Below are 11,376 nucleotides of genomic sequence, written 5' to 3'. Positions count from 1 at the left end.
GCAGTTGTCCCCAGAAAGAAGATCCAAGGAGATATGATGCAACCAAACAATGAACGCACTGCTCTCCCATGGCCACCCATCTCTGCCCTAAAACTCCTCCACACTAACTTTGTGTGGCTTTACCTTTGCCATTAACTCAGTGTAGAATGAAAATCTGGTCCTTATGCAGTTTATGTTTATGCAAAATGCAGTGCATTTTACTAAGCTAAAATGATAAGGAAAAACACACTAAAGAGCCTAAGCAATCCAAAGATTTTTTTAAAATGTCATTTGATTGACAGACCAATACCTTTTCCTAACAGTCTTTTATTAATCAAGACAGTAAGGTGTCACAACAGCAATGTACAAAGTTTTTTTTTCTTTTTTAATACTTATCATTAAAACCAAAAACACATTTTCTACCCATGCAACAATAAGTGTAAGAACCGTGAGAAGGTTCCAAATATTTCTGTGACACTGGTAAGACGCTGGCCACCGAGAGTCCATCCGACAGTCCAGAAACAAGTTTGTAAATGAGTCCATGACTATTTCTGAGCAGATTCCCACAGATTTGGGCTGAATTCAGAGTTTTACTGATCCATCTGTCCCAGGAGAAGATGCCCTCAATGTTCTCTCTCTCTCTCTCTGTCTCTCTCATCCTTCCATTTTCTTTTGTTTCTCCACTTTTCATTCTTCTCTTGTTCTGCTCATTGCTGCCTTGCTTCGTTTGTCTTTTGTGTTGAGATGTAGGATCGAGCTGAATCATAGAGAAACACTGAACAAATACCAGAGTCTAAAAAACACGCCTCCAACTTGCACGCCTGTGACAGCAAGCTTAAAGATCCAGAATCAGGGGCAAGGCAAGAGTAAGTTTATGTGATTTTTAAGGAAGAATCACAAGGAAGTGTTTGGGGGGTTTGGGTAAAAGAGCTGACTGGATGTTAGCGTAGAGTGAGTTTTAAGGAAGGCATTTGAATTCTAGGAAGGGGTGAGTTTTAGGGTTAGGCTACAGGACAGAGGGTAGGTAGAGGTATGGGAATATCAATCTATCTTGGCAGATACAAATACGTATCAAGGCAAGCAGAACTAACAATGGGGTTTAATGCCAGAGAAATGGCAGCAGTGTCTCTCAAACTAACCTTATGAGCAAGATGCCCACAATACTGGCACTCTCCTGCTCACATTGTTCATGCCACGGCCCATCTGAGAGGTCCTTTTCTTTTTTGGATAAGGGCATGAATTCCTGATCCTCGGTGAGTATGTATGAAAAGATCTGATCAGTGTCTTTGTGCAGTTCTGTTATGGTCAGGTCCTGGGATCGTTCTCTCAGAAAAACCAGCGGAAGGTGTCTGCTCCTCCAACGGATGGTGCCCGCTGTGAGGAAGAGAAAAGGTGTCAGATCAGAGAGAGGGACTCATGAATGAAAACTGAAAATGTGGGAATTGTGATGGTATCTCTGCACCTGAGCGTGTGAACAATGTGAAAACTGGAGAGAAGAGAGAGAGAGAGAGAGGGAGGAAAAGCAGTAAGGGTAGGCTGAACACAATAATCAGGGATTAAATGAGCATGTCACACACACATTGTGCTGTAAGACTGCTGAGAAGTCTCAGGCAGCGATCCAGTTTTGGTCAAAAGTGTTCATCCTGAGGGATGCCATTACCTCATTGTAGCTATTTGAATATCAGAGACGATAAATACAATTAAAACATATATACACACACGACTCTATTTACCTTAGGTCTACGTAAATACACCCTTGACCATTTCGGGACCCTAAAATGTTTAATTCCTTATAAACTGGTGTATTTCCATCCAAACACCAACATCTACTCATTCATGACACCACATCATTTCCATAACACCTTTCTGTCTTTCAAAAGTTGAGAGAGAAGAAAGGACTTTATGACAGATTTTATGATAGACACGAGGACAGGTAACATGAATAAACAGGCAAGATATTTAAAAATTAACAATATCATTTCAGTATGTAATTAATTGTGCAAAAACATCTCTCTGGTAAACCAGCTGCCTCTAATACAGTATGGATGACTTTGCTGCCTAGAGCTATATTGATCAGGACTGTAGCCATGCCAAAACCCATCTTAATCACAGTAGGCGAAATCACTCAACCATTCACATCTGTCCAACATCCACTCAGTTATATTTAGTAGTCCAGGATACTTTTTCTTTTCTGGGACAGGGAAAGTTCTGTCAGCGTTGGTCAGGTTTAGGTATACCCAGCAGAGAGGATAAGTCGACCAAGCTGTTTCTCTGACTGAGTATTTCATAGAACTTGCAGTATGTTGCCTCATCTCTCCTCTCTGGAACTCCCCACCCTACTGAATATTCACAGTGCTCGGTAATGTGTGTGTGAGTGTGTGTGATAGACCTTGCAGTCTCCTTTTTTCAAGCTGTTTGGTGGCTTGATGCCAACTGGAGAGTAGTATGGGATATGACCCTACTCGCCTCCTGTATCCTCCTGCCAGCTCCCTCTTTCTCTCTCTCTGTGTGTGTGTGTGTGTGTGTGTGTGTCTCCCTTTCACTGGCCTTGTGGTGGATTGGCTGATGAGTAATTAGACGGGTGTGCGCCAAGGCTCGGCAGTAGTCCAAACCCACTGCCAAACAGAGACCAATTATAGCATTGAGAGAAAATGAGGGGGTGTGATGGAGAGAGGGGTGGGGGGGGGGGGGGTTGTATGTCTGAATGTGAGAAACAGATAGAAAACAACAAAAAAGAAGTAGATAGGAAGACAGACCTCCAACATAGTCCCTGGTTTCTTCTTTAGCTCCTCACACTTTCTGAACTTGCAGATCTGATGGCCCGTTTTCCTGTTCCGGCAGCTGCTGCACACGCCACAGTTGATAAGTCGCCTGCAGGGGGCGCACACGCCACAACGCTTCCTCTTGCGTTTGGCTGCTCCGTTCCCACCGCAGCCCCCATTAGTGTTGCCCCCACCAGTGTTGAGCGTAGCTGGTGAACCCGAGCAAGACCCCGTGCCGCCGTGCTGACAGTCTCCCGCTGCGTTGGCCATCTGGAACGCGCTGTCTGACACCGTTGCTGCCGGCGACACTCCTGAGTGCAGCGTCGTCATGACAATCACCCCCGGGGGCAGCGAGAGACCCCCGAGCGGTGGGATTCCACTGAACGTCCCCCCACGCTCTGCCTCCCCAGCGCTGGTGGCTGCTGCCACGGGGACAGACGGTGGGCACTTTAACTGGCTCATGCACTCCGCCCCTGGCACTGGAAGGCCGCGGCATGGCTCTGCCCCCAACTGTGAGAGGAAGTTGTCAGGCGCCATGGGTAGAGAAGAATCGGTGGGTGGGCCGTGTTTGCCATGTTCATGCATGTTCACGGGTTCGGCCCGGGGCATAGCAGTCCGGTGGGGGGCGTTAACCGCCGGATTAACGGCCGGCTTGCGCCCCCACAGCATGGCGTTATCGCAGGGCCAAGCAGGCATGGCCGAGAGGCGTGCGCTGGGGAATATGGGCGTGGCGATGCGGGCGATCTTGGCGGCGGCCTGAGGGAAGGGGGCGGTACCCGAGGCGGCGGCAGCGGCTGCGGCGGCGGCACTGGTTTTGTAGAAGTTGGCGAAAGAGCGATAACGCTCCATCTGAGCGCTGTAGTCCAGAACAGGGTTCACGCACGACTCCATCTGCAGCGAAAAGTCGGAGCCGGGCGTGTGGGTGTGGCCGTGGGTGTGGCCGTGAGCATGACTCTCCATGCACACACCACTGCTCATATTCGCCATTGGAGTGCACAGGAGTTGATACAATCACCCATCCACGGGAGTGCCTCTGTGGAGGGAGCAAGAGAAAGACAGAGAGAGAGAAACTTGTGAGAATGGACCTGGAGAACATATCCACTTCTTCATCTGTACCGTTGAAGCTAAAGTTTTCTGATAGTCAAAGGCAGTCTGTATGGGGAACAGGTCAACCATCAAAGACAAGTTGAAGACAACTACACCAGACAGTTAGCCTACTGTTTTTTTTTTTTTCTTTCTGTTTTGTAGAATGCCTCTCTGCAACTTCATATTCCCTGTTCATTAAACACTAATAATTGTAATTATTTTCATTTGAAATGTTCACACATTGGATAATAACTGTATCCCTGAGAACAAGTTCAGACTGACCTGCAAAAAAACAGTGCAGTAACACTAAAGCTTAGCCTATTGCTTTAAACAGCAAAAAAAAATATATATTTAAAATATATTTAAACCTTTTATTGTGATAATCTTTTCATTCTTTTCACTCTCTCAGTTATTCAGAGAAACGCTATGGCTGCCAATTCTATTAACTTCACCACTTTTAAAAATCTAATTTTCAACGTAAAATACAAAACTATACACGAATAAAAAATAATCAACAAACAGGCATCATCCAAAAAACTTCAGCTGAGTCAAAATAACCAAAAACAAAAAAAAAATCCTGACAGAGAGACAGAGAGAGATAGCTGCGGCCAGCACCTGCCCCCTCCCGTCGCCTAGAGCATCAATTACGGTAATTACTCTCCGTCTGCAGCAGCGGGGACACGCGGATCAGAGGTCATTAACAGAAAACAGGGGAGGGCGCGAAACCGGACACAGCGGTGCAATTAACGGCGACGGATTAATTCAACCGCCCGTCTCTCGCGGCGTCACCCCCGAAGAGAGAGAGAGAGAGAGAGAGAGAGTGAGAGAGAGAGAGTGAGAGTGAGAGAAAGGTGGGGGGAGGGGAGGTAGGGAAAGCATGCATCAAAAACAGCAGGAGGAGGGGGAGGGAAAATGGACGAGCTTCACCTACCAGGCTCTCGTCGCCTCACGAGCCTTAATGCACAGCATCACTGCGCGCCAGCGCGGCAAGCATCTAGAACACGTCGGAACATCCGAAGCGGACGCACGGTGTATCGTTCAAAACAATAGAGTCCCTTTTTAGTGGCTACCGTGCAGCAGCAGTGCTAAATACCGAGACTAACGGGAATAATAAATAATATTGACGCCGCCACCAACGCACCGTCCTCAGGGGCGGGTATGGGTGACGGAAGGGTAGACGGCTCCTCCCGGTGTGTGTGTGTGTGTGTGTGTGTGTATGTGTGTATGTGTGTGTGTATGTGTGTGTGTGTGTGTGTGTGTGTGTCGCTGCGTGTGGCTGACGGGGTATGAGGCGAGGAAGCGCCGATGCGGACACCTACTGATCATTGGCTGTAAATTGCTGTGGAGGCACGGGAGGCGCGAGGCGGCGACCGGGTGACATACGGGGCTCGCCGTGGGGGAAAACGGAGGGTAATTCGTGTGAACTCCGAGCTCTAGTTTTTCCACAGCCCTGCTCTGCCAATACACGAATTAGACCTATTAATCACAGCTCCCGGGCGCGAGTAATTTCTAGGACGCTTTTTGGAATTTTGCGGTTCATTACGAACTCGTTACATTAATTACCCCTTAGGAACCAGTAATTAAAACGAAATGGTGCAGTGACTGAGAGGCGGTGTCCCGGTAGAATTATTGCCTGTGGGAGAGTGTGTGTGTGTGTGTGTGTGTGTGTGTGTGTGTGTTTCATCAGTGATGACAGCATTTTATTCCACGGAGCAGGTGCTTAGACTCGACGCCGTATTTTTCAGCTGCCATTTGTTCGTATTGACATTTTAGCAATCAATAGGTTTTTGTCAATATAAATACAGACATTTACGAAGTGCAGTAATTGAGATGTGTGCACTTAGGGGTTAGTGGGTACAAAGGTCAATCTGCTTTGTGCTTGGGTCACAAGCGCTTCGACCCGACACAAGGGAACGTTTACTTAAGATTACGTTTCCATGACAACGCCCAAGGAAACTGACCGAGCCGCACAGAGGCAGTCGTGTTATGACTGCGTCTCACGTCGTTAACCCTACACTGACACAAACCGTTGCCTTCACTAATGTAGTTATCAGACGCGGTGGTTATAAAGCCTCTAGTTTGTGAAGGCGGAGGCGGTATGTCTCTCCTAGGGTAATGAAAAGCGATTCGCTTTGAGTCTTTTCGCAGTAAAGTACCCTATAAACGCCCAAAAGACAGGTATGAAACGACCGTCCACCGGATAACGAAGCGTTAATGAAACATCTCCACGAGGTGGCGATATTTGACTACGCAAAACAGAGGGGGAATACTGTATTGCCCTCACTCCGTGTACCCCAGTATAGTCTGTGACGGGACGCTTTCTCTTAAACAAAAAATGAGGCCACTAAAACGTGGATTTGCTCCACCAATAAACCGTGTCTTTAAGTTGTTTAACTTTGTTTGTTTCTTAACAGTTCACTTGTTTGATTTTTGCTCGAAAACATATCCATACTGTTTAATCATTAACATTAGATACCTGCCTGTGTGCCAGTACAGCATTTATGTCTGAGTCAGTGTACCTGCCATTATTCTTTGGACAATAAGAAACAACACAGAAATTAATTTAAATGAATAAAAAAAACGTTGTTGTTGCGCTGGATATTTGCATGTGACCTTAAATCTAACTTTATATTCAATCAAATGTCTTAAATTTCAGTAGTTCGTTGAAAACCAATAACTGAGGCCCACAAAGTGGAGCTGGACACATTTAGTGTGTGAATGAATGGAGGGTTTTTGTTCTCTCTGTCTCTGTCAAACACTAATCCCACATTCTGCTTTCACATACCTCCATGTCACGAGACCATGGGTCAGCTCACCTGAGAACACAGCACACATTTATCTGCCTGTTGATTTTATGGTGACAGGAACCAGACATGTGAGGTTACACACACAATTACACAAATGCACATTTACACATATTCACACTCAAACACACAATAGTGCTTGCTAGTATTTCTGAGGTATGCAACTGGATTCTGGCCAATTTGTTACTCATCAGTTGAGTATTTAGCACTCTCTCTCTCTCTCTCTCTCGCTCTCTCTCTCTCTCACACACACACACACACACACACACTCACACACAAGTCTTTACTGAAGAGAGGCTGAAGCCTCCAGGACAAATGTGAGGAAAACAGACAGACAGGAGAACTGAGTGGGAGTCAGATGAGCGGATGTTGTAATGCATGGGAGTCAGGATTGTACACAATCCCTGCAGTACATACTAACCAAAAATAACAGGCTGCATTTACAACAGCACTAAACATTCCATTTATACTGCAACATTCCATACATTTGCTACGGTTACTGTCTATGCTCTATCACAACACTTTATGTGCTCGTGGTTTACACTCTGTCTTTACTTCACTACAATGTGCCTGTGTTTTGTTTTGTTTTTTGTCTATAGTACTATAATCCACCATTTCCATCCTACAATTTCTACTATATTACAAAGTGCATTACACTACTGCAGTTTGCCTTACAGATTCTACAGAGTCTTTATGCCATATCTATAATATCCAACACCATGTCCCATATTATATGCTATATTCAGTATACTGCTACACTGTACTACACTGATTAGACCCTAGAGGTGAATGTAATATGTATATAATCACAGTCTATGCTTTGTTCAACACTACATGACAACATGAATATTTTGTAATCTTCATCACAGGTATCCCAACTGCCCAACTGCTTGCATTTATGTTTATGGAAAATGTAATTTTTGTTATGAGTAATAACTTTTTAACTTCAATGTCGTGTTTACAGTGCCCACACACCCACTAGCTGAAAATCTAAATGCTAAAAAAAAAAATCAGCCACATGTGTAGGAGGACAAGGAGACAGTTAAAATGACAAAATATAAGTAGCCGAGAATTTTATTGACAGTAAACCCTCAATCTAACATGTCAACGTCTGTTGAATTAATGAGCTCTGCTTTGTAAATTTATTTTTTATACATTTAATTTAATACATCTCAACGCATCTTCCCGGAAGAGTGAGATAATGAATGAACTGAGACTTTGACACTTTGTGTAAGAAAAAGAGGGAAAAACATCGGCGTCAGGTCAAAGCTCTGTGCCATGCATTCATGTAAGACGTTCTATTTTTACAGTTTGCAGTTTTCTTCTTTCCATCGTTGCAGCAAAGAAGTAAATAAAGAATGCAAGCTTACTTTTTTCACTTTTAAAAGCTTGTTGTTCTAGTTATTCCACTGTCCTGATTTTACATGTATTAAATATCAGGCTATTCAGTACTGAACACATATTGCCTGGGATGTCTTTGTATCTGCCAGACTAATGACAAAAGAAGAGTGCAATGCCCTTGAACATGTGTGAAAAGTGTAATGTCTATTCTATCTTGTCGTGAAATGGGTATAAAAATCCACGAATTCTTCAGTGTGTTATTCTGAAAAAAAAGCTAGTGAAGTTTGTTCCTTTTGTTCAAGACTCGGTTGTTTAAATTTCAAGCCATGCAGACGCGCGCGCTATGTGAAAATGTACAGCTCGTTTAAAAACGAGTGCAGAAACGGCTTTACAACGTGCGGAGCAATCACTACAACAAACTTGCCGACGATCTCTCCTCATCAAATCTCAACTGGTGGATTTGTTTCTCTTGATTGCTCGAACACTTGTTTTGAAACAGCGTTTACAACTGTTTTCTGCTCCCCAAAAGCCAGTATTGCAATAAACACTGTTCCAGTTCGGTGAATGAAACTAATTTACACGAAATCTGATTATTATGTAAGTTATACACGTCTAACATAGAAATGGCCCGTAAACACAAACATCTCCTTCGATGAAAACAATTAATACGTTTGGAAAAATGTATCCTCCGTTATTGGTGAACATCAACAGCTGTGTTTCTCTGGGAGGTTTGTACCATGGACCGACGCTCGCACTCGTCGTGAAAAATCTGACGATTGACGGATCTCCTTGTGAAATACTAAAAGTCACGACTTCGAGATGCCTGTAGTTTCAACAAAATGCCCTTCTTATAAATGACTGCATGTTTAATTGCAGTGAGTCATTCGAGAATACCTAGTGAACGCAATATCGTCCCCACATAATGATTTCTAGCTATTTGGCTAATAATTGGCTTGCAATTATTGAACACGGCACGTTTGCGCCACATACTCAGCACAGAGATCACGCTGTGCCCTCATAGGCCAGAATGGATACAGTTATATCTGCAAGTTGATTGCATTGGGTAAAAATAATTACAGAAATCCTCCTAAGACGCTCAGTGTGTCGTCACGGGAGCATAAACTTCAATCTATCGGCAATGCAGAAAATCAAGCTGAGAGTGCAGACAAAATACTTTGTTGTAAAAACTGAGAACAATATAGGCCACATCCTGTGGGCTACATGAGAATTGTTCACAAATTCTATGACAGCTCCTCTCTTTCTTCTCTTCGTCCACCCATCTTTTACCCAATTCGGTGAGGAACTCAGAACTTGAGCGCACGTGGTTATGGAGTGATTAACTGAGAAGTTTTGCAAAAGTTTCTGTTTTACACGGTCAAGCAGAGATGGCTGTTTGTATAGTTAATTGATTTTTCATCAAAGAATTGCGTTTACTTGTTTTGCCCCAAAGTGCTCAAAAGCTGAATGTTGTGTAAAAAACATAAACAGGGATAAATTAAGAATTTATAAGTAATAAGTAAGCGATAAATAGTTGCTGACACATTTTGCTAGAGGATGTTACAGTTGTTCTCGTTTGGGTTTTGGTTTCGACTGTCTGAGACACAGCGGCATTCCAATAATCTCAGTAACCGCAAAATCCTTCGAGAAAACAAACCAGAAGAAACATGTCTGCTTGATGGATTCCCTGTTGAACCCTCTAAAAAATCATCACATATTCTGACTTTTCTTTGATCTAATTTTTTCAAATTCTAAACCAGGACGGGTCATGAAAGGAGCGAATGCTCTCCTTTAAAAGACACAATGATGGTCTGTATTTTCGCATACGTTCCGCTTCTTTTGTCTTGCGGACCATCATGGGTCTTTTTCGGTGTTTCCTGCGCTCCACCACTTCCACCTTGCCTACTAATTCCATGCAAATGGAAGCACGCTCCATCGCGGAATGAATGCGCCTCTGGCAGCCTGCTGCACGGCAAGTCTGTGGCGCAAACTCTCTCTCTCTCTCTCTCTCTCTCTCTCGCTCTCGCTCTCTCTCTCTCTGTTTCTCTCTTTCATCCAGACACCAGACTGTGACTTTGAAGGAGCCAGGTTCAGTTCTTCAATGTTACTGTTACGCGCAGCATGATCGAATCCATGCTATGTAGGGCAGAGCTTTACATATTACGTGAAACGGACCTTTATGGAGCTTTATCCATGCTTCTACTTTTCGGCGCGTGTGAAGGGAACGGGGAGGACTGAGAGACTTCCCGCACAGCGCACGCCGAACGTAGCACAGAGAGCGACAGGAAAGAACCCTATAACGAGATACTAACCCAACTTCATCACCTTCTTGTTATCGAGAGGTGGCATTGATAGCTTTTGCTCTGGCGAAGCACCAGTGCGTATCTTGTGAACTCATTTTGGATATTTTCAGAAGCTTGACTGAGTGAGAAGGCTCTTTAGAATGGAAACATGGATAAAGTTAATGCTAATTGCCTCAGTCTGCTTTTGTAAAAGCGCTGACTTCGAGAAGAGGTAAGTATTTGAATAAAAATGATACATGTTGACAAGGGTCACTGAAAACACTAGGTTAATTAGACAGTTGCGTTTGTCTCCTTTCCAGCTTGGTCCCATGGCGTAATTTGATAGTCATGTCAAGTCATTCTCATTACGAGTTTAATGTTAAACCAGGTAAATGATTTGAACCACACAGCATCGTGGAATACAGAAAAGTGTAATGTTTTAATCAGCTGTGAGCTGAAAATATGCACCGTGCTTGGGAAGTACATTTTTTCTGAATGAGCCGAGAGCAACAGGACATGACAGCTCATCATGTTGCCAGGTAACTCAAGTCCAAACAGGAGTAGGGCAAAAATATGTGTGGTAGATGAGATAAATCGCCCGGTGTAACTCAACAAGGCCATCAGCCCATGATAAAAAAAAAACAAAAGCCCGGAAATCTCTGACGGGATCAGATAATTTGCTGAGTCAAAATAAAGCAAGAGCTGGCTGGCTCAGGAGAAACTCGTCCTCGTAATTTGGAATCTGTCATTTGATTCGTTTTAGACGTAAATGATGCACTCTTCCCAGTGCTTTGCCCTTAAAGAGATTTATGTGATTTTTTTAATCTTAGTCTAATCCGTCAATGACTCTCTCATTCTCTCCCTTTCCCTCTTTCTTTATGTGAGGTTGTGTGTATTCACTGTGGTCTCCATGGACCACACACGCGCGCGCGCGCACACACACGCACACACACGTCTAAAAAGTTCACAGTTAGGATAAAACTAAGAGAAAATATCCAAAAATAACCGGAACATTAAAATGAAGTTTTGAATGCTCTCTCTAGGGATGCATTTTTATTGTGGTGTTAGGTTAGTGTGCTTTACTTGAGCGAATTGAAAACTCATCACTGACTGCTGTTGGAAGCA

The 11,376-nt window shown here is 44.0% G+C and overlaps 1 protein-coding gene across 1 annotated transcript; it reads right to left on the bottom strand.

Annotated features, from left to right (window-relative positions):
- Positions 1-1,305: 1,305 nt before the first annotated feature.
- On the bottom strand, positions 1,306-3,719 carry LOC115812462 (CXXC-type zinc finger protein 4). The gene is made up of 2 exons (XM_030774942.1): positions 2,736-3,719; positions 1,306-1,353 (listed from the first exon to the last, which is right to left on the bottom strand). Exons 1-2 carry the CDS (start codon positions 3,717-3,719, stop codon positions 1,306-1,308), a joined length of 1,032 nt encoding a protein of 343 aa, XP_030630802.1.
- Positions 3,720-11,376: the final 7,657 nt, after the last annotated feature.

Source organism: Chanos chanos, chromosome 5 (assembly GCF_902362185.1).
Source record: "Chanos chanos chromosome 5, fChaCha1.1, whole genome shotgun sequence".
NCBI classification, from domain to species: Eukaryota; Metazoa; Chordata; class Actinopteri; order Gonorynchiformes; family Chanidae; genus Chanos; species Chanos chanos.
Note: the sequence above shows the minus strand (reverse complement) of the source record. Positions and strands in the feature narration are given on the sequence as shown.

Bases quoted from the DNA above. Each gene is read 5' to 3' on its own strand.
- LOC115812462 (XM_030774942.1), bottom strand. From the start codon at position 3,719: ATGAGCAGTGGTGTGTGCATGGAGAGTCATGCTCACGGCCACACCCAC. The intron at 1,354-2,735 runs GTCTGTCTTCCT...TCTTCCTCACAG, and splicing joins AACCAGGGACTATGTTGGAG to CGGGCACCATCCGTTGGAGG.